The 23,493-nt window shown below is 44.8% G+C and overlaps 2 protein-coding genes across 3 annotated transcripts in view; both read left to right on the top strand.

Moving 5' to 3' along the window:
- The window catches only part of DAXX (death domain associated protein), a 1,076,799-nt gene that overhangs the window by 421,704 nt on the left and 631,602 nt on the right, over nucleotides 1–23,493 (top strand). The window lies entirely within an intron of this gene.
- LOC144752358 (uncharacterized) lies at nucleotides 10,147–22,960 on the top strand. The gene is made up of 3 exons (XM_078640294.1): nucleotides 10,147–16,206; nucleotides 21,108–21,327; nucleotides 22,047–22,960. Exons 1-3 carry the CDS (start codon nucleotides 15,962–15,964, stop codon nucleotides 22,377–22,379), a joined length of 798 nt encoding a protein of 265 aa, XP_078496420.1. The 5' UTR covers nucleotides 10,147–15,961; the 3' UTR covers nucleotides 22,380–22,960.

Genomic DNA, 23,493 nt, shown 5'->3' with positions numbered 1-23,493 from the left:
CTCGTCACTCCTCTCTCTCATAGCCGTCAGAACAACAAGGCCTCTCGATTGACGATCTGCCCCCGCTCCGTGTCAGCACGCCTCATTGTCGTTCGCACCCTCAGTAGGTGATTATCTCTTCTCTCGATCAGCTGGCCGGGCCAAGGTCTCAGCACCCGTCCGGCAATAGTGATCCGCCTCTCCCGCACCCCTCCTTTCACAGTCCCCGGCTCTCCGTATGGCTCCCCCTGCTCAACCTACAGCCAGTCGTTCCTCCGCTCCTCCGAATCCGCCATGTTGGGGGTCGCATGCAACGGGAATCAGCTTCGGGTGGGATATGTGTCTCCTCCGCTTCCAAGCTCTGCCCTGTCCTCGTTCGCCAGGCGACGTCCGCACTTCTTTGCTGCCTGATCTTGTCGGGGCCGTCGCACACCAGCGAGGGTCGCCGTCACCAGGATCCCGATCAGCAATCGGCCGCCATTTTGCCCCTCCGCTGGCCTCAGGCTTCGTCGGTCTTGCGCTCCCGTCCGGCAGCTCCCAGAGTGTCCCTGCTCACACCAGGTAGCGCCGTTGCAGTCCCGGGTCCCTCTGCCGTGTAGCCGGTTTCATCCGCACGGTCCGCCGCACTATGATGCAGGATAATATGGGGATCAGGCGCGGACCTCCGAGCTCACGCCGCCTTTCCCGTCGGCGTTCATGCCACGCCCCCAACGTAATGTTAATTGATATATATATATAACATTTATCGTACCCCTTTAGAAGCATAAGAAAATTTCTTATCTTATGCCAAAAGGGTTGTCTTGGGAAAATGGGTAATATATTACTTGGCATAAGTTGCAGCCATTTCAGCTGAGGTGTCCATTTAAGTTTCCTTCGTAATTCTTTTGTCTTTTCACTCTACCTATGCTATCTATTTTAGTTGACTTCCTGACTCAGCTTAAAGCAATGTACGTGCTAAGAGTTTGTAGCTGCCAGTACATCTGTTATCTGTCAATCATTTCAGCTGCCATACGCACTCCTACTCCCCCTCCCACTTTGCTGACCAAGTGGTTATTCATCTGCCCTTGTTTGTTGAAAACTATTTCAAAAACGTGTCCTTCTTATTTCTGTTCATATGCTTACACTGCAGAAAAACTGTATAAAAGCTCTGTGTTCTGTGACTTCAGTGCACTACCCCAGGCAGCACTTGAGAGTGCTGTGTGGACGTGGTCCCACTTAAGAGTGATTAAAAACGTCACTAACATTGAGACGAGTAGTCACCAATAAGCTACCCCCCTTTGTAGTCAGTCTTTAACCACCCAGCACAGTGGCTTAAACAGTCTCTTTCTGCCCTGAAATGTTTTTCTTCCTGGATCAAAGCAGATATCTAGATGCACCAGGGATTGTGGGGTCCCGGAAGACTTCAAAAACAATGTTATCTTCGTGCACACCTAATTCAAATGATAGTTTGAAATCAATTCTTGTTGGCGCTAGCCTTTAGATTGATTGATGCAAAGTGTGGTTAGCAAACCACGAAGAATGTGCTCCTTTTATTTGAAACAAAAGAGTTTCTCCACTCACTTATTCATATATTATTTGTGATTTCTTTACATTCCATTGAATCATAGAACTACGATTAGTAAGTTCGTTAGTTGCATGTGTTCCATTATTTATTCTTTTCTTCTTGTAGGAAGTTCAACATAATTATCAAACATTCATTGCATTCATGAATATTCTAAAGTTCATATTATGCCCAATGAATTTCGGGTTAAAGGAGATCAACCCTTCATCAGGGGCCTGTCAAAAAGTAATCAGAAGAAAACATTCAGGACCTTAGCATTCAGTAAAGAACAAATTATATACATATTTCATCATTAATCAACCATTTCGGTGTTTCTGTGGGGTGGTGTATTCATACTAACAAGGACATTTCAAAAAGCTAGAAAAATCGTTAATGATTGTGGGGTCCCGGAAGACTTCCCCAGGTCCTTCAGGTGGCGCAGCTCGTCCTCTCTCGGTGACCAGGATGTTGCGGCGAATACTCTAGAGAAGGGTTTTTTAGTGACCAGGGAAATATATAGGCGCTCGGCTTCAATAGACGCAGTGGTTTGGAAATATAAAAATTATCACTATGGTGCAACTAGGTGAGGGGATAAGCCCTATAACCCCCCAATTAAGTGCGGGAACAACCCCCACAATACGAAATCGAGCATAGACCTAGGCACACATAAATTAAGGATAACAGTATGTCAATGTAAACATATATAGCACAATATGCAAGCCAACAAAAACAGAAATGCTCTTCTGAAGAGTTCAGAAAATGTTCAGTCTTTTAATTTTCAAGCAAATCAGCCGACACGTGTTTCGTCGCATGTGGAACAATCTTTCCACGACTTCCTCAGGGCTGTATAAGAAGATTATTAATTATTGGGTTGTCGCTTAGCCGGTGATAATTCCGACCCGGCCGGGCCCAAGACAAATTGGCCTGCTTCGGTTGTTTAAAAGAATCAGATGTGCGGTATCAAAGAGTTTGCACTACGCGTGAGCCCCAGATTCTAAATGAGAACCCAAGTGGCATCATGAAAAACAAACATACTGGGACTTGCCCCAGTATTTGAACTTTCATAGATTCCCATGCTTTGTATCATTCCCCCGTCGTCGGAATGGGAGCCTCGGTAAATAAAACATACCATAGCAGTAAGTACAAAAGAGAAAACTAGGCTTAGGCCTCATCTCATTTTGAGCTTATCCACCTCTTTTTGTAAAAGAGACAAAAATTCTGCAACAACCGATCAGAACAGCCTCACCCCATAGAACCCTCCTGAGAGAGACCCAGAGCCTCAGATTTTCTACCGCACGTTGTGCTAGGGAGTCTCCACTGAGCTCTGCTCAGTTTTCTCTTCAGATTGGATTCTTTTTCCATTTCTTCAACTTTGATATGTCTGACAAGGAGAAGAAGGCGTTATTTAGAGCTTGTGCTACCTGTCCTAAGAAGAGGCTGTTTGTGGAGGACAAGCATGAGGACTGTATCTATTGCTTGTACCCGGACCACAAGGCCACAGATTGTAAAATCTGCAGAACATTCTCTACAAAGACCTTGAGAGACAGGGAAGGCCGTTTGTTGACTTGGCTGCAGAAAATGAAGTCACGTAAGGAGGTTATGTCATCTGACAGTGAGGTTTCTTCCTCAGCTGCGTCCTCCAGAAGATCCAAGAAGAGGGGTAGGTCATCCCCTTCAACTTCTATTGAGCCCCCTGTGAAAGCCTTACAAAAGACCTCTCATAGGTCTGAAAAGGCTAGTCCCATAAAATCTCCTCACCGAGGTGTAAAGGAGAGGCTGGGACAGACTGAGGAGACACAGACAGCGAAGAAGGTAAAGAAAGGTGTTTCTGTTACTTCTCCACCATCTGAAAAGGAGAAGGAAGGCAAGAAACCTTCTACTGTCCCTCAGGAAGGAGGATCGGATAAGGAACCACGTCCGTCGACGACAAAAACAGCTGGTACGTCGACGACAACTTCCAAAAAAGATTTGGGTTCAGGTACAGCTTTGTCGACGGCAGCTTCGTCGACGGCGGCGGCGCTGATGTCTTCATCGACGTTTAAGGTACCTGTTTCCTGCTCGTCGACGATGGTGTCTACATTTTCGACGTCGACGATAATGACGACAAAGGTAGTGTCGAGGACAACGACGAGGACAACGACGACGACGGCAGCCATGATGATGATGACGACGAGCTCGTCGACGACACCGTCGACGATCAATCCTCCGTCGACGATTAATCTTCCGTCGACGAACCGTCGACGACGATTTCGCCGACGTTTCCGTCAACGACGAGTCCGTTGACAACGTCGTCGACGATTCAAAGGGTCCGTATATCTATAAAAAGGCAGCAAATTACCCCAGAAATGACATCTCCTCGGCGTGTAACACCTTTGCCTCCCACTTTGCTTCTGGATGAGGGGTCTGATGACGATGAGGATGGTCCTTATGGAGATGCTTATAGCCCATCCCAATTACAAGTGAAGTTCCAAGATTCGGATTCTGATGAGTGCTATGCTGAAGAATGCCAGTTTGTTCAGCAAGAAAGGCCTTCACAAAAGTCACATCAGGATATGGTGCCAATGCCGTCCTCTCTTATAACGGACTTACAATTGATGCTACAGGATTACAAGAGGAGGTTTCCGTCGCAGACTGCGGAACAGCAACAGCGTCCTCCTTCTCCATCCATCCCTATTACTCCTGCAGTTGCAGTGACGCCTTTGGTTTCTCGAGTTTTGGAACCAGAACCCAGAGAGAGCTGTCAGGAGGTTGTGCCTATTCAGGATGATGATGTCTCATCGGATGGAGATCCTCAGGTTGATCCTTCTCATGACACGGATAGAGGTTGGGACGATGATGTCATTCAGGATCCAAATTCACCAGTGCCGGATACTGCTACCTCCCCTCCAGCTGACATTGGAGGTTTCCATAATCTTATGGAAAGGGCGTCCAAAAGATTTGGCCTACCTATTACGACAGTACAATCAGACTGTTTCCTTTACGACTTCAAGGAACCTTTCAGAAAATCCGTTTGTTCAATTCCAATTATCGAACATGTATGGTCAGAAGGTACTAAAGTGATGCAGAATCCGGCAACAGTCATTCCTGTTCTTCCCCCGCTGGAGAAGAAATATAAAGCTCCAGAAGGTAGTCCTGCTTGCCTGACTGGTCAGCCGAAGCCAGACTCAGTTATTTCCCAGGCGGCGCAAAGCAAGTCCAAAAATCCATCGACACCACTTACAACACCGCCAGACAAGGAAGGGAGACGTCTGGACAATGTGGGAAAAAGATTATCTTCTACGGCCAGCCTCTTGGTCCGAGCTGCTAATGCTCTTGCTATCTTGTGCAGATATGATCACCAGATGTGGTGCGATTTATCCCCGTTTGTGGACCAACTTCCGGATGGATCGAAAGATGAGGCCAGGAAGATACTGGTGGAAGGGGAGCGTTCCTCTTCAGAGGTGATAGATTGTGCTATGGACATAGCAACTACAGCTTTCCGTGCACTAGCGGGTTCAGCAGTTTTAAGGTGTCAAGGCTGGTTACGGGCAACCTGGTTTCGCCAGGAAGTTCAAAATAAGATCTTGGACTTACCTTACGACGTAGAGATGCTTTTTGGAAAGCATGTAGATGATACCCTTCAAGGCATCAAGAGGGACACGGGACACGGACACGGCAAGGTCCTTGGGGTCATTGAATTACCGCAAAGTTCCTTTCCGAGGTGCGAGGGGGAGAGGTTTTTCCTCGTACAGAGGTGGCAATCAACAGCGCTACTCTACATACTCGCAATCCTCACAATCTTACAAGCCACAATACACACAGCGCAAAGGCCAGTCGGCGTCTTTCTATCGCCAGCCACCAAAAGGGCGTCAAGGGCGTCAAGGGAGAGACAATTATAAGCGGCAATAGCGGCTTCATGGCTCTTTCTACTGTTCCTACCCCTCCGATAACATCAGTGGGGGCAGGATTTCTCATTGTCTACACAGCTGGAAGGTTATTACATCAGACCAGTGGGTTCTGATTATCATTCAGAGTGGCCACACTTTGGAGTTTCAACAGCTTCTTCCAACCAGAGCTCCGGGCGCCAACGAATCGAAACATCTAGGACTTTTACGTCTCGAAGCCCACCAACTTTCCATCAAGGGGGCAATAGAACCTGTCCCTCACTCCCAAAGGGGGAAAGGGTTTTATTCCAGGTTCTTCCTGGTTTGCAAGACAAAGGAAAAGTGGCGTCCAATATTAGATCTAAGGGAGCTCAACACCTATCTCATAAAGCTATCCTTCAGGATGGTCACCCTTCAGGATATTCTACGGCTACTGAATCCAGGAGACTACATGGCGACTCTAGATTTAAAGGATGCATACTTCCATGTGCCGATCCACTCAGCTCACAGGCAATACCTACGCTTCACAGTAGGCAAGAGCCACTTTCAGTTCAAAGTGCTTCCTTTTGGTCTCAGGTCCGCACCAAGGATAATTACAAAAGTACTAGCTCCGGTGGCGGCGTTTCTCCGAAAACAATCTCTAGAGGTCTTTCCCTACCTAGACGATTGGCTGATAAAAGCTCCATCTTTCCAGGCAGCTTCCAAGGCGGTCACAAGCTGCATTCAACTTTTCAACCAATTGGGCCTTCAACTCAACAAGGAGAAATCGATCCTTCTTCCATCCAGGTCAGCAAAGTTTCTAGGCTCTATCCTGGACACAAATCGCTGCAAGGCCTTTCCATCGGAGGAACGTCAGAACAAACGTGTTCTGTCAGCTCTTCTCTTGCAAAAGAGGAAATCAATGTCGGTATGTCTCTACAAGTCCCTGCTTGGATCGATATCATCCTGCATACCATTGATTCCGCACTGCAGGCTTCGAATGCGTCCACTACAAGAGCAACTGGACAGGCAATGGTGCCAAGCGGAAGGCTCGTTCGACGACAGAATCACGGTGACACCAGCAATGAAAAAAGCAAGCAACTGGTGGTTAGTAAAAGACAACATCTCAAGAGGTCTTACCTTCACGCTTCCTCCATCTCCCATGGTTCTAACCACGGACGCCTCACTGGAAGGCTGGGGAGTGGTGCTACAAGAGTTGAAGGTGAGCGGTCATTGGGATCCAGACCAACGCAAGTTCCACATCAATCTATTGGAACTCAAAGCTATTCACTTGGCCCTACAGGCTTTTCTTCCGAGGATTCAGAATCACACAGTGCTGGTTCGCACGAACAACACAACGGCCATGAACTATATAAACAAACAGGGCGGGACAAGATCCGGGGTCTGTCAAAAGATGCTCAGGAAATTTGGAACTGGGCGATTCTCCACAACATTGCTCTTACGGCAGAGCACCTCGCAGGTTCGCTCAATTCAACAGCGGATGCGTTGAGTCGCCAAAGATCGATCAGTCACGAGTGGGAGTTAGACCAGACCATTCTCGAGGAGGTCTTTTCAGTTTGGGGAACCCCGATCATAGACCTGTTTGCAACTCTGGAGAACACCAAATGCCAGTTCTACTCAAGCAGGGATCACCAACGGGGATCCTTGGGGAATGCACATTTGATAGCTTGGTGCGGCGCATTTGTCTACGCCTTTCCTCCAATTCCACTAATCCCGAGGCTTCTCAGGAAACTCAAGGCGGAACCTTGCACAATGATTTTAATTGCGCCAGCGTGGCCCCGACAGTTCTGGTACACGGAACTCCTCCTGCTGTCTCAGGATCAACCGATTCACCTGCAGCCGATTCCGTCTCTTTTGACAATGTCTCAGGGTCAAGTGCTCCATCCAGACCCGAGCTCTCTCCAATTGACAGCGTGGCTCCTGAGTACAGAGAATTCCAGGGGTTGAACCTCACAGAAGAGTGTAAGGTTATACTGTCGCAGGCTCGGGCTCCGAGTACAAACAAGACTTATTGGGCGAAATGGAAGAGGTTCTGTCTCTGGTGTCAGAGGCAGGATATTCATCCATACACTTCAGCTCCGCATCAGCTTTTGCCATATATTCTTTTTCTCTGGCGAAGTCAGGTTTGGCTCATTCTTCCGTCAAAGTACATCTAGCAGCCATTTCTAGATTCAGGCGGACGTCTTCAGGTCCTTCACTTTGGTCCGCGAGGATTATTAAACAATTCCTGAAGGGCCTGTTCAGAGCTTTCCCTCCAGTCCGGCCTCTACCACCTGTCTGGCAGCTTAATTTAGTTTTGGCTCATCTGATGAGAGCTCCGTTTGTACCCATTCACAGAGCAGATCTAAAATTTGTTTCGTGGAAACTGGCTCTTCTATTAGCCTTAACATCAGCCAGGAGGATTAGTGAGCTCCAAGCGCTCACGATTGAGGAACCCTTTCTTCAGTTTAAAAAGGATGTTCTGATTCTGAGGACAAATCTAAAATTTATCCCTAAGGTCCAATCCGAATTTTATCTGAATGAGCCGGTGATCTTGAAATCTTTTTTCCCACGACCTACTACACCAGCGGAGAGGTCTTTGCATTCTTTGGATGTTCAGAGGTGTCTGAAATTTTATCTGGAACTAACAAAACCATTCAGGAAGTCTTCTCAACTTTTGGTCTCTTATAGTGCTCCGCGGAAGGGATTTCCGCTTTCAAAGCACAGTATTTCACGTTGGATCTCTAATACAATTAAATTTTGTCATCAAGAAGCGGGCAAACCGCTTGAAAGACGAGTTTGTGCTCATTCAACGAGATCTGTTGCTTCATCAGTGGCTCTATTCTCAGGAGTCCCTATCAAGGACATCTGTAGAGCAGCTACGTGGAGCTGTACCCACACCTTCACGAAGCACTACTGCTTGGACTCTTCCATGAAGGATGATGCAGCGGTGGGACAAGCAGTCCTGAGAAATCTTTTTCAATGAGAGGTGAGCTTTCCCTACAATCCCTCCTTCCTGTATTGCACATTTTGTATTGATTATTGTATTCTTCTCTGTGGTAACATTTTGTATGATTTGTTTCCTATGAGGATAACTATGTTGACATGTAAGGATATTCATGTAACAAAATGTGCATTTATGTTTTACTGCTAGCTACTCTGATACAAAGTATGGGAATCTATGAAAGTTCCAATTCTGGGGCAAGAAAACAAGTTACTTACCTGTATCTTTGGTTCCCCAGTATTGGTAACTTTCATAGATTCCCATTCGCCCACCCTCCTCCCCTGGGAAAGCTCGGCCTTTTTCTTTACTGAGATAGTTGCTGTTACACAAAGGCTACGAAAATCTGAGGCTCTGAGGCTCTCTCAGGAGGGTTCTATGGGGTGAGGCTGTTCTGATTGGTTGTTGCAGAATTTTGGTCTCTTTTACAAAAAGAGGTGGATAAGCTACAAAATGAGATTAGGCCTAAGCCTAGTTTTCTCTTTTGTACTTACTAATATGGTATTTTTTATTTACCGAGGCTCACATTCTGACGACGGGGGAATGATACAAAGCTTGGGAATCTATGAAAGTTGCCAATACTGGGGAACCAAAGTTACAGGTTAGTAACTTGTTTTCATCTTTCCCACGGGCCACTGTGTTCCTTGTTATTAACAGTCCGAGGAGTTATCCGTTCCTCGACAAATAGTCACTCATCAACATGTCTGGGGTACCTAATACTGGTGCAGAGCAAAGGGCTTGGCGTAGCTGTTGGAAGGCACTCTGGCACTCAGTAGTCCATGGGAGGGGCAAAAAAAAAGGCCAACAAAGGTTTAATAATGTGTGAAAACTTCCTACAAAAAAGTGAGGCCAATGTAATGAATGTGCCATTTATATGGTTGAATGGCCTGATTATGACCGTTGCCCATCACCATCTCAGTATATTTTGACCTAATATAGTGATGTGTAGGCCTGCCTAGTAAGAATAAGCTACAAAGTAGGGCTTGATTATGTTCTTTCTGTTTCTGACTTTATCTTGCTTAACGGCAGTGCTTGCTATTTGGCTTTGGCATACTCTTATGCCGTCTTGCATACTAATTTTGCTTGTTTACGGGAATAGTGGCCTATGCTTGAGCGACTCCATTTTCTAAGCTGTCGCCATCTTCTGAGCCTTTCTAGGTGAGAAGCCATGTTTTGTTTTTCACTTGTTTTCTGCACTTCGTATACTGGTAGGAACTAGTTCTTGTCGGAGGAATGTACTTACTCTGCTCTGAAGCCATAACAGACGCCTGGCCAGCTGAAGCTGTGGCATTGGTGCAGAGTGGTACGGAATCTGATGAGAAAAGGGGGCGAGGCTCACAGGAGTTTCGTCTTACATTTCCACTGGTACTCAAGGGGGTGTCTGGGTTTCGAAAATGGGAAGTCCACCACAGGGCAGACGTGCACCTGTGACGGTGGAGCTAATGGTATCGCCCTGTCTCCCGATTCGGCTGGAGAAATGGGCTCCCCTCTGGCAAAGTGGAAGCAGGATGAGCCGACAGTTGGTGAGGTGTTCCACTAAATCTTATATTCTTACTGATCTTGCCTAACTATCCTTCTTCTATTTTCACGTTCTATGCATTTATGTACATATAACTTCTCTATATGTTTCACTGATTGCGTTTAGCAAGTGCCTAGGTGTTAGTTGGAAGAAGGCCTACCGTGTATCATATACTAATGTAATAAAAGAAACCCCAGAGTATATAATTATTTGTCTGTTTTCCCTGGGACGGGAGGTGTGGATTCTTCTTAGCCAAGTATTTATGCTCAGAAGAATGGTAAGTTTCCCTACTAGCAGGTAATTGTGTATTGGGAAGTGATTCTACTCCTAACCAGGGAGTGTAAATTCTAATTCTTCCACCCCCAGCCTTGTTGTGAGAGGTATTGTGCGTGTGTGTGTGTGTTGGATGTATGTAGTTCTTTCTAGGTGAGCATTCTGTAGCGGAGAGGAGCGATCAATTGCCTCACGCGCAGCGCCTGTCACTAGGAGGATTGATATAGTGTCCGAGTCCTCTCGGCAAGGATAATTGTAATTGTTATTGTTTCAATCTTGGGTAAGTATTGTGGAGTTTTGTATCTTTTGGGTCCCAAGAGGAATAAGCTTACATGTCCTGATTATTGGCAAAAATCAGTCCATTACACTTTGGCGTTGTGACTCACAGGATCGAAGGGGTGGATTCTAAGGGGAGAAAAGAGATTATGTTTTCTAGGAGAGCAAAAGTTGACTCCCAGTTGTCAATGGAACTTCATGGATCGGAATTGACTCCGTATGGAGTACTGACCCATTAGTGGGCTAATAGTGGTGGTTTGAGTGAAAACTGGAATGCGTGTTTATTAGAAGCCGAACCGGCTCAGGTGGTTGCATGTCTACGAAAAGTGCCTGTAAGAAGAGGAGAAGAGCTTCCTATATTAGGAAGGAGGGGATGGATTCTTTTAAACGTGTACAAAATAATACATGAGAAATATGTACAGATACAGCGTACATGTAAAGCGTTTGAAGAACAGTATGTTGAAGCAAAGAAGGCCACTATGTTTTTAACACTTCAGAATAAAATATTGTTAGACAAGCTAGAGACTTACCAGACCGTAGCTGAGAGGGCTGCGGTGCGCATTGCAAAGTACAGATATAGGAACAGGAGAGGGAGAATTAATAGGAGGAAAGTACATTCAGCTATTGCAATTGCAGGACTTGACTGGGATCCCGAGGAGTGGGATGGAAATATTTGGGATTCTTCTGAGTTTTCAGGCTCGGATGAGGAAGATAATAAGAAAGAGGAGCCTATTAAGACTGAGAAAGAGAATACATCAGAAGGGCGTAGAGAGGTCCATGTGCAGCCGATACATCGAAGAAAGCTGCGGGGTGGTCCACAATACCCCGCAGGGGGTAGCTTTAGATAGTTTGGAGGATTTTACGCAACAAGAGATTAATGACATCTTGGACAGGTTTCGGCAGAAACCTGGTGAACATTTACTCACATAGATGGTTCGCATCTATGATTTGGGTGCCGCAGGCATGATGTTAGACCAAGGAGATGCAGTGAAATTCTGTACGTTAAGCACAGATCCGACAGTTCAAGAAAAATTTTGAAATGATGCAATCGATGACCAGGTTAGTGTATTGCAACTAGCTGTGACTGGATGTAGTCACAAATACCCAACTGAACCAGACTGGCCAATAAATGAGAAACCTTGCTACACTTTGAGAGACGCGATACAGAGACTGAAGGAAGAGGTGATGAAAACCTCTATTTTCCTAGATCAAGCACATAAATTGATGGAAGGATTGCTTAATATTTCTGTGCGAAATAAGATCATTCGTACTGCTCCTGCTTATATGCAGGTAATGATGACATTATTGATAAATCAGCCTGGAAATACTTTAGCACAGGCGGTTGAGGTAGTTCGTGAGTTGAGCAAACTAGGAGAGTGGATGAAATTCGAAAGACCTTCTAGACCTGAAACTCGCACGGATAATAACAGACTGTCTAGACGAGACTTGTTTACAGCTTTACTGAATGATGGGGTGAAGAAAGAGGCAATAGATGGGATACCTACTACAAATTTATGGAACATGTTTCGAAAAAGGGGTTTAGACAGGAAAGAAGGAGAGTTAACAAACAGATTCATGAACGGAGACATTCAGACGAAAGCGGTGATGAGTTATACAGGGGGAGAAGGGAAGAATCCCCGGAACATAGAACGAGACATGAGACGGAAAAATCCTTAGATCACAAAGTCAGAAGTGCAAGAGGTAGATCCGCAGAACCGAGAATGAGGAATGAAAGAGGGAGATCCTTAGATCGAAGAACGCAAAGTGACAGATTCATGAGAAATTCATGTTATGAAGAGAGAGTGTACGAGGAAGATGTGCTTCCCAAACGATATGAAAGTCTCTACCCTGATTTGTCTTGGGCTCAGAATAAGAGTAAAGATGACTATGAAATAGGTCAAGCTCCGGTACAGAATTGGGCTCACAAAGATAATAGACCCTATGTGGATATAGAGATTTTTTGGAAACATCGTAATGTACAAAGGTCCCGAGCCCTAGTAGATACGGGAGCGGACGCCACATTAGTATATGGAAATCCCAGGAAATTTAGAGGACAGTATTTTACAATTACAGGTTTAGGTGGTAAAGAGACCCCGGCAGTGCAAACTAATGTTAAATTAAAAATCGGAAGGATACCAAAAAGAGAATATAGTGTATTAGTTGTGCCCCTTTCTGAATATATCATCAGAATTGACATTTTAAAAGGAATGACTTTGTGTTTAGATGACGGGTACTATCAGTTTGGAATAAAACGTTACATTTCAGCTAACGCAGTGAGAGTAGGTCGTTTGAAAATTCCTCCTGTGAAGGTGCCTCAGAAGGTGATTTCTATGAAACAGTACAGAATTCCTGGTGGGCATGATGAAATCAGTGCCACAATTCAAGACTTAATGGACGCAGGAGTAGTGGTTCCAATTACTATTGCTTGGAACAATCCTGTATTTTTTTTTTTCTGTAAGCCCTTTTATTGGATTTTCACATGGTACATGACATACAGTAATCGGCTTGATCATTTCGGTAGAACAAAGTAACATCAGCCATATGACAAGGGTAGCGGAATAAGCCGACACATGGTAGAGTCATTGGTGGAGGGGGGAAACCCCCTTCCCACCATCTCCCCAGAGGGTGCCAGGAGGCATTGGGGAGGCAGTTAATAGAAGGGTCGCTGCCATTCTCTGACCTGTATACCTGTTTCTGATCTAACTCCCATGTGAAGGGCATCATTCATAGGTAATCCAAGTGTCAAACTAAACTTGGGGATGTAGTACTCGGGAATAAGGGGTCAGGGGGGAGGGGAGGAGCCTGGGTTCGTCAAAAGCGCGTGTCAGTGTAAAGGGGTCCTGTATCGTTACACAGGCGTCGCACACTTTACCTACTCTCGGCCTGTGTGAGGATTCCCGGGGGAGGACCCAGATGGAGCTGGCGCTGCGTGAATGAGGGGAGGGGTGGGGGTGGAAAACAGGACGCTTGTGTGGACTGGGATGTAGGTGAATCTGGTGCTGCCTGGGGGTGTTCGGCGTGCTCTGTGTCATTTGTGTGGGCTTGCCTAAAGTCCTGTAGGAGCGTCGTCCATTCTAATGAGATAGGTCGCCGTCGTATGCCCCGGCATCCTCTTGTCGAATAAGATCTTCCTCGGCTGCTGCCCACTTCTGCATCGCCCCCCACCATGTGACGATTGGCGGCCCCTCCGCCGCTCGGCAATACATAGCCACACCACGTTTGGCCAACAGCACAGCTAGCGAGTTAGCCCTTTTGGGGGGGGGGAAAGATGGCGGCCGGTCAGTGAGCTCGGTCGGGAGCTCAGTGCTGCTCTCATGCTGAGACGTCGCAATCATCCTGCAAAATGCTAGGATCCTTTTAGAAACTTAACTAAAAACTTTTTGGCTTCATGAAAGATCCTCTCATGTGCCTGCCATGGATTAACGTCTGATTTATACAAAATACCTCTCGGACCTTCCTGCTTCCCAGCTGGACACAGTGCAGCAAAGTTTAACATCCTACGAACCCACGCTTTCATCAACCCTTTACCTCCCGCAGCACCAGCTCGGAAACGAACAAAAACCGGAGGGGATGCACAAAACAACGGTCCGAGTCTTACCTGCTGCCTCGGTGAATAAACGGAGGAAGCAAGCGCTGTTGCCCAGGCCAAGCTCCATGCTCCGAACTCTCTTCGACCGGTGGGAGGTGGCCTCCAAGGCAACCAGGAACTGCCGGAGGGCCGCTCAGAGAATCGCCGTCTTCTTCCGGGGCAAGGGAGGAGGCAGCAGCACATACAAAGCTAACTCCGCAAGTCTACTTCACAGTCCAGAGCCCGGTACAGGGTTGAAAAAGCTCGATCTAGACCTGGAGGGACGAGCAGCAGAGCCTCCCGCTCAACTCTCTCTGATAGTGATCACGGAGAAGAAAGGCTCTGGGGGTCCCTCTTCCCAACATATGAACCGGGTAAGCAAAGGGGAAAATCAGAAGACGGAGGAGGGCGCTAGAGGTACAGTCGGGGCACAGGCAAACGAAGGCAAAGGCGAAGGCGAAGGGGAGATTATCGGAAACCAAAGTAAATCCTCCGGCCCTAGAGTGAGTCATCGTATACTAAACGAAGGGGGGGGCTCAGGGGGGACTGAAAACTCGGCTGAAAACTCGGAGGCGGTAGGACAGAACTCAGATTGTAAAGGAAGATCATCCTACTGCTTAAGAAGTAGGCATTTTCTAAAAACAAACCCAGTTACAAACACTAAACCCCCCGTGCTACCCCGAAGCACCAAAAGAAAAGCCAAGAAAACCCCTAAGGCACAGGCAAAGGCTGGAAAGACATTTAAAAAAACAGGGGGATCAGCAGACTAACGGGAGGGGCCGGATTGTGCAAAGATCAAAATAACTCCCTCTTTAAGATCTTTCTTTAAAATACAAGAGCAGAAACAGGAGAAAGAGAAGGAAAAGGAGAGGAAACGCGACCCTGAACTAAAACCCTTCAGGCCCTGACCAGAAGAAGGTAGGAGTATCCCCTATCGCTACGTACAGTCTACCCAAACGCCCATTCGGCTTTACTATGTCTCTAACAGGCGACGCGTCCCCAAATAGCCAAGGCCAACTTTTAGCCCAAACCGAGACTCAAACCTCAACCTCAGACCAAGCTCCAAGCCTGATGAGAAAACCTACTGACGCATTCCTAGAAAAAATGATGGAAGAGATGAAATCTAGATTCGAGATCTCAGAGGGAAACCAAGGCAAGATCCAGGAAGCTTGTGAACTCTTAGACTCCAAATTAAATGCCTTAGGAGATAGAGTAACTGCAGTCGAGGCTGAGGTAGTTTCAATAAGCAGGAGAGTTGAATCCAATCAAAAGGAAATAAGTAAATTGAGAGAAACGAACAAAACCTTTGCCGACAAGCTGGAAACGTTGGAAAACCACTCCATACGTAACAACTTTAGAGTCTTAAATGTTCCGGAAGGTAGAGAAGGCACAGACATCAAAAAGTTTATCATCTTACTTCTAGAGGAGTTCTTCCCATGGTGCAAAGATCTCGGACTAGAAGATGACATACAGAGGGTACACAGAGACCCTTTTGGTAAAAGTAAGGAAAGGAAGAACCCGATTAAAATTCTGGTTAACTTTCGAACGTACTCTATCAAAGAAAGACTCCTAACTGAAGCAATAAAAACAGGCTCTTACAATAAGGATGACTGGTCCTTCAGGATCCGTTCAGACATCTCAAAAGCTACCCAAGACAGGCAGTGGGAGTTGGGGCAGATGATGCAGGAGTTGAAAGCGCTGGGCGGTACAGTCCAGATGAAATTTCAAGCTTCTCTACGGATAATGTGGAGAAACAAAATGCATAATATAAAAGACCCCAAAGAAGTCAAAATATTCCTAGAACAACTACGTGATCAGACGAGGAAATAGATTGCGCCGATGTGCTCTCTTCTTAAACGTTATTAAAGCACTGAGCTCAAAAGAGGGCTATCAACAAGCCCAAGGAAGAAGAAAGGGAGGTTTCCCCAGGGGAGGGGGGACTTTTTAATCTACTTTTTAACTTATGCACTACCGAAAAAATGAATCAAAAAAAAGAAAAAAATTATGCACGGGATTCGGGAGCAAACTAGGGGAAAAAAAGAAAAAAACATCCTCAGCAACAATCAGAAAAAAACAGAAGGAGAACTTGGAGCCCCACAAAAACAAAAAAAATACTCATAAAATAAACAAAGATAATACCCAAGTCAAAATTACCTCCTGGAACGTTAATGGTTTAAGAATCAAGAGTAGAAGAAGGAGAATATTAGAGTACTTAAAAACAGTAGATAGCGAGATTATAATACTCCAGGAAACTCACCTACTAAAAAAAGAGTGGGAAGACATCGCGAAAAAACTGTATTGGGTAGACTCATATATTTGCACTAATCAGGAGTGCGTTGTCAAAGGCATTGCCATTCTCTTTAAAAAATCTTTGAATGCAAAAGTGGAAGCATCAGAAACTGACCCAAAGGGGAGATGGGCTCTGGCCAGAGTAAGGATACGGAACAATGCCCTAACTGTGGCAGGGTATTATGGTCCAAATATGGATGACCCAGTCCCACTGCAAACTTTGTATTCACATCTACTCTCAGCCCCTTCACCAATAATCTTAGGCGGAGACTTTAACATAATACTCGACCCAATAACAGACCGCCTTCCCATTAGAAAACAAACAACTTTGCCAAAAATTAGAGACTGGCTGGGGGTATACAAAAGAGATCTGAGCTTAGTGGATATATGGAAATTAAAGGGGGATAAACAGAACAACTTTACCTTTAAAAATAAAAAACTCGGAATCCAATCAAGAATTGACTTTTTTCTTCTGGACCACGGTCTAATCGAAAAAACTGTCAAAGTAGAACACATCCCCGCCCATCTTTCTGATCATTCAGCAGTCCTGATCACCTTGAAACTGGAACCTAACAAGGATAGTACAAGATGGACTTTGGACCGCACAATCCTCCTTGATCCCCAGATCATTGACCAACTAAAAGTACGGACCAATCTCTTCTTTGAAGAAAATAAGGAAGGCACCTCGATACAGACTACCTGGGACGCTTATAAAGCAGTGATAAGGGGAAACATCCTCAGTCTAGCGGCTCATAAATCTAAGGGTATAAAACAATCGATATTATCCTTGGAAGATAAGATCAAAAACCTGGATCTACAAATAGCCTCAGCAACCTCCTCCACTCACAAAGAGCAATTAGAGGTCGATAGATTGAGGCAAAAAGATAGTTTGGCAGAAATCTTAGAAAACAAAGTGAGAGAAAAATGGGAAGCCAGCAAACTAGCCCATTATGAATATGGGGAGGGGTGTGGCAAGATGCTTGCCTGGAAAACCAAGACAGAACAAGCCAGGAACAAAGTTCTTTGTATCGACCCTAGAAACTCAGCAGATAACGGATCTGAAGAAGCTGTAATAAAACAAGAATTCCTCACTTTCTTTTCAGATCTGTACAACAAAGATTGTCAACCCAAAATGGAAGAAATAGAACACTTCTTAGACCCCCTAAATCTCCCAATCCTACCACCTGATTTGAGAGCAGAACTAAACGCGGAAATCTCGACTCAAGAAGTTGAAGAAGTATTAAAAAATCTCAAGAAAGGCAAAGCAGCTGGTCCATATGCCCTACCGAACGAATTCTACACCAATCTAATAGAAGCTTTGCTTTTACCTTTAACAACACTGCTGAATAAAATATTTATGGAAAAAAGCAATCTCCCAGACTCTTGGAACGAAGCCATAATTACCATCCTTCTAAAACAGGGTAAAAGCCCAAAAAAATGCGAATCATACCGACCAATCTCGATCCTGAACTGTGATTATAAAATCTTTACACAGATTATGGCGAAGAGATTAGGGAAAACAGCCGGGCTTCTAATAAATAACAACCAGAAGGGCTTCATACCGGGTAGACAATTACAAGACCTAACGCAAGAATTGTTTGCCGCAATAGACATTGCTTCCAACGAGAAACTCCCTCTATCAATAATTACTATAGACGCCGCAAAAGCGTTTGATAGAGTCAACTGGGTATACTTAAGCGAAGTTCTGAAAAGGTTTAACCTGGGGGCAAATATCCTGAACATGGTGGCAAAAATATATACCTCTCCTAGAGCCCAAATCTTAATCAATGGCAGCCTTACTACTAATATACAGATAAAGAGAGGAACCAGACAGGGATGTCCCCTCTCCCCCTTGCTTTTCAACTTTTATATTGAACCAATGGCGGAACATCTCAGGATAGATCCTTTAATATCACCCTTTTCTTTCCAAGACTGGTCTAAAAAGATCGCCCTCTATGCAGACGATCTGATGATCTTCACAGACGACCTCTGTGGATCGTTAACAACTGTCGAAGAGGCCTTAACTAGTTTCGGGAGTATCTCCGGCTATCAAATCAATCAAGATAAGACGGAAACAATGAGCTGGAATGATAACTCCATTAGCCCTTATAACAAGGATAAAATCAGATACCTTGGTATAGACCTAGTCAAAGACATAGATAAAGTTACTCACATAAATATCCAAAGAATAGATAAGGAAGTCAAAAGGTTATTGAAAGTGTGGGGGGGACTCCCTTTGACGTTTCTAGGCAAATCGAACATAATAAAAATGTCTATTTTACCAACATTTACTTTTGCCTTTGGTGCCATTCCTCTCGAATTCAAAAAAGAATCATTAAAAAAAATCCAGAGTGAAATCTCAAGTTTTATTTGGTCTTCAAAAAATCCCAGAATTGCCTGGAGTAAGTTAAGAAGAAAAAAAGACCAGGGGGGAATCGCAAGCCCCGATCTCTTTGAGTACTGCAGAGCTTTTCAATTTAAATCAAACAGAAAGCTCCTAAATACATTTGAATGCTATCCGTTATACTTCCAAACAATGACTAATAAAACCAGCCATTTCTTATACAAATTTGGACATCCTAAATTAAAAAAAAAAATTAAACTCAAGATGCTGAAGTCTGCGGCCAAATCTTGGTTTGGCATAAGATGTACCTTAAATATTCCCTACTACAATGATCTGGCCCCTATATGGGATTCCCCTGGCACCCCAGAGTGTCTCAAAGACAAATTAGCACACCCGTTAAAATCATCAGGAATAACCAAGTGGGGTCATCTGGTGTCTCAAAACAATCTTCTGGAGTGGAACACCCTATCTTCAAAAACTATGGGCTCATTATCTAAATTCAAGTACTATCAGCTATCTAGCTGGACTAAATCCCTAAAAGAAGTCAGAGCGGGAAACCCAACCCTGGAGAAAGAAATACAGAAAATAGACACTATACATAAAGAAATCGTGTTTTGGTACTGGACTTTGATCCTCGCAGGGGAAGAAGATTTCCGGATACCGGAGAGAGTATGGGGAAAAGACCTGCCGACGCTGGAGCTAAACAACCAATGGCAAGTATCTATGAGCAAATGCTGGACAATTGTAACATCGGCTGCCCTAAAGAGAAATCATCTGTTCACTTCTCATAGAGCTTACTGGACGCCAAAAAAGCTGTCGATGTTTGCTGGGGTGTCAGTGAAAGTCTGCCCCAAATGCGGGTTGGAAAGGGCCAATGATTTACACATGTTTCGGCAGTGCCCCCTTCTCGACGGCTTCTGGAATGATGTGGGTAAGACACTCGATGGGGTTTTAGGAAGACATCTAAATGTAAGTATTGATTTAATTATCTTCGGGGTAAGGAATTCAAATGTACCAGAAAAAAACTCTATAGCACAGGAAAATCTCCTTTTTTTGTTTATATTGCTGGCAAGGAGAGAAATATGTGTGAAATGGGTAAGCCCGGTACCTCCATCTCACAGTGAATGGTTAACTTCAATACTAAGAATTTATAGACTTGATAAAAGAAAAGCCCCTAGAAAAAAAATTAAGTTCTGGAACATCTGGGAAAACTACCATCAAGGTACTAGCTAAATTGTTTAGAGGATAACTCGAAGGGAAATTGTCCCAGTGGCTGGTTCGAATTTGATAAACCTACGCAAAAGTCCAATGATTATGTGTAAGCAATGGAAAGTCAGGAGAAGGCCTGTATGAGTAGCCATAATGGCTAGCTCCCCCCCTCGCATTAAATCCTTCAACAAAGTAATGGAAATAAGGGGACCCTCCTCTCTTCTAAAACGTTACAGGGGAACTGTCAAGATACACATACTCTGTTAATTGACAGTGAAGTCTAAGAACTAAAGAGAGATTGGGGCCCCGACGACTCCTTACTAATAATATTGCACTAATGAGGACTAAATAAAAAAAAAAAAAACAGCACAGCTAGCAGGGCAAATTTAGTTTCTACTTTTTTCCGATTGTTGCGCTTAAAAATACCCAGGGCACATGCCTCCCATGTGTGGAAGTCTGTGAGGCCTGTGAGTGCCTGCAGGGTGGTGTGCCCTGTCGACCAGAGGGGCTGTATCACTGGGCATGACCAAAACATATGGGCAAATGTGGCCTCCGAGGTGTGACAGCGGGGGCAGTCGAAGTGGGATGTCGGGTAGAAGCATTTGAGCCGCGCCGGTGTAAGATAAGCCCGGTGTAATATGTTGAACTGGATATTTTTGAATCTTTGATTGCGGGATATTTTTTGGAACAATCCTGTATGGCCGGTGCGCAAAAGTGACAATTCATGGCGCATGACGGTGGATTATCGCGAACTGAATAAACATACACCATCTTTGACTGTTTCCGTCCCTGACACTGTTACTTTGATAGAAAGAATTCAGAGACATACAGGGACTTGGTATGCGACTATTGATATTGCCATTGCTTTCTTTTGAATAGCTCCCGAATGTCAAGAACAATTCAGTTTTTCATGGCGTGGCAGACAAATGGCATTTCGAAGTTTGCCCCAGGGCTATTTACATAGTCCGACGATATGTCACCGGCTGGTGGCAGAGCATTAAGATGAGGTTCTGGTAATTCCTGGAGTGATGCTTTGTCATTACATCGATGACATAATGATCCAAGGTGAGATGCAAGAGCAAGTCCAAACTCAGTTAGATCGAATTGTAACTCATATGCAAAGCAATGGATGGGAAGTGAATCCTGACAAATTGCAAGGTCCAGCACAAAATGTAACATTTTTAGGTATCCAGTGGCATCAGGAAAATCGAAAAGTGGTTCCTCAAGTGAGACAGAAAATTAAAGAATTTGCAGTACCCCAAAACAGAAAAGAGACTCAGAGATTCATTGGCTTGTTTGGATTTTGGAGACAGCATATTCCCCATTTAAGTCAAATCCTGGCCCCTTTGTATAGAGTCACTCAAAAGAAGAATGTGTTTGAGTGGGGTGAGACACAGCAGACCGCATTTAAATTAGCAAAAGAGGCTATTCAGCATGCTTTGGATTTGTGGCCGGTGCGAGATGGTGATGTTGATTTGAATGTGACTGTACAGGGTCCATATGCAAATTGGAGTTTATGGCAAAAGCAAGGTAGGACGAAAGTACCTTTAGGGTTCTGGACGAAAAAGTTGCCAGACGCTGGTGAGCGCTATGCACCTTTTGAAAAACAATTTCTTGCATGTTACTGGGCTTTAGTGGATACTGAACAATTGACTTTGGGAAAATGATGTTATTTTAAGACCTGAGATTCCAATAATGCAATGGGTTATGAGCTCTCCTAAAACTCACAGAATCAGACATGCACAAGAAGCCAATGTGATTAAATGAAAGTGGTATATACAGGATAGGGCTCGTGTGGGTCCTAAAGGCACCGTAATGTTACATGAGCAAGTGGCGCAGGCGCCAATGGAGGAGACAGATATGAAACACAACGTACCCATAGTGCAGGAATCTCCTGTGGGGTAGACCATTTAGTGATCTTTCAGCGGAGGACAGAAAGCATGTGTGGTTTACTGATGGTTCAGCCAGGTATGTTGGAGCAAAGAGGCAATGGAAAGCAGTGTCATACAACCCTGTTACCCAGAAATTGTTGAGCACGACCGGTGAAGGAAAAAGTAGTCAGTTTGCAGAACTTCATGCTGTTTACCAAGCTTTAAAACAAGAGTTACCTGGAGTTTGTCATGTTTACACCGACTCGTGGCCTACTGTTAATGGGTTAGCCATGCTTCCCACGTGGCATGCTCACAGTTGGTTAATTCACTCTAAGGAAGTATGTGGAAAAGAACTATGGAAGGAAGTGTGGTATATGCTCCCCCAAAGTACTGTGACTGTATATCATGTTGATGCTCATTGTTCAATTGATTCACTTGATCGGTGGTTTAACCTCATTGCAGACGTAAATGCTAAAATCTCTGAGGCAGAGGTGGATACGCAGAATTCTGACCTGGTGGGATTGGCGAGGTGGGCACATCAGAAGTGTGGAAATTTTGGAGTACAAATCACTAGCAGGTGGGCAGCAGATAGAGGGATTCACCTTCCCCATGATATGGTTAAGACGGTAATTTTGCAGTGTCCCATTTGCCAACATTCCCGACATTGAGTGATACCGCAGATAGTGAGAGGTCAGTTGAATAGAGGTAAGTTACCAGCACGGATTTGGCAGATAGATTACATAGGTCCCTTTCCAATGTGTAGAGGTTGTCAATATATGTGTACAATTGTAGACACCTATTCCGGATATTTGATTGCATCCCCATACAAATGTGCTACTCAGATGAATACACTTAAAACTTTGGATTTATTGATTTTATACTACGGAATTCCTTTACAGATTTAATGAGATAATGGTTCACATTTTAAAGGGAGGATGGTACAGGAATATTATGCACAACATAATATTGAATGGATTTTTCATATTCCCTATTACCCACAAGCCGCAGGCTTAATTGAGCGCATAATTGGTCTTTTGAAAGGTCAATTGAAAAAACTTTCTGATGGTTCTTTGAAAAATTGGAGAAATAATTTATTTGTTGCTTTACAAATTTTGAATAATAGACCTTTGACCAATGCTGAGACTCCTTTGATGCGTATGTTAACTCCATCTGTGAATGTTCAGCCCCATATGGCAGTCGCTACGATTGTCTATTGGGAAATGACTCCTGGAGCCTTGGTTCCACATAGAGCGACTCCTGAAGCTGCTGGTCTGGATTTACACACTTTGAAGCAGCATACTTTGAAATAAAGGAACATTGTTCTTATCGAAACTGGAATTGGTGTCCAAATACCAGCCAGACACTTTGGTTTGATTGCCCCACGCTCTGGACTAGTGCTTACAGGCATCCAGGTGCTGGGTGGTATCATTGATTCTGATTATCAAGGTGAAATCAAAATTATTCTGTTGAATAGTGGTGATCTGGATTTAACAGTCCAGCCCGGAGACCGAGTTGCCCAGTTGGTTATAATGCCCGTTTTGGGAGGTGTGGTGAGAAAGTGGACTGCCCCAACCCTCCTAACTGTACGTGGAGAAGGAGGTTTTGGCTCAACGGATAAAAATCCCGGAGCCAGAGTGTGGGTCCAGTTGCCCAATCAACCCCCCGAACAGGCTGAAGTAATCGCCACGGGCAGTGACAATACAATACTGGTTATGAAACCTGGACAGGAAAAATGGGACTGTGTCCCAGCGGATGTTACCTTCGAGAATGAGTAATACCTGT

Source organism: Lissotriton helveticus, chromosome 5_1 (assembly GCF_964261635.1).
Source record: "Lissotriton helveticus chromosome 5_1, aLisHel1.1, whole genome shotgun sequence".
NCBI classification, from domain to species: domain Eukaryota; kingdom Metazoa; phylum Chordata; class Amphibia; order Caudata; family Salamandridae; genus Lissotriton; species Lissotriton helveticus.
This window is presented reverse-complemented; position numbering and strand designations above follow the sequence as displayed.

Bases quoted from the DNA above. Each gene is read 5' to 3' on its own strand.
- LOC144752358 (XM_078640294.1), top strand. From the start codon at position 15,962: ATGCACTACCGAAAAAATGAATCAAAAAAAAGAAAAAAATTATGCACG. The intron at 16,207-21,107 runs GTACTTAAAAAC...ACCCCAAAACAG, and splicing joins AGAAGAAGGAGAATATTAGA to AAAAGAGACTCAGAGATTCA. The intron at 21,328-22,046 runs GTACAGGGTCCA...ATTCACTCTAAG, and splicing joins ATGTTGATTTGAATGTGACT to GAAGTATGTGGAAAAGAACT.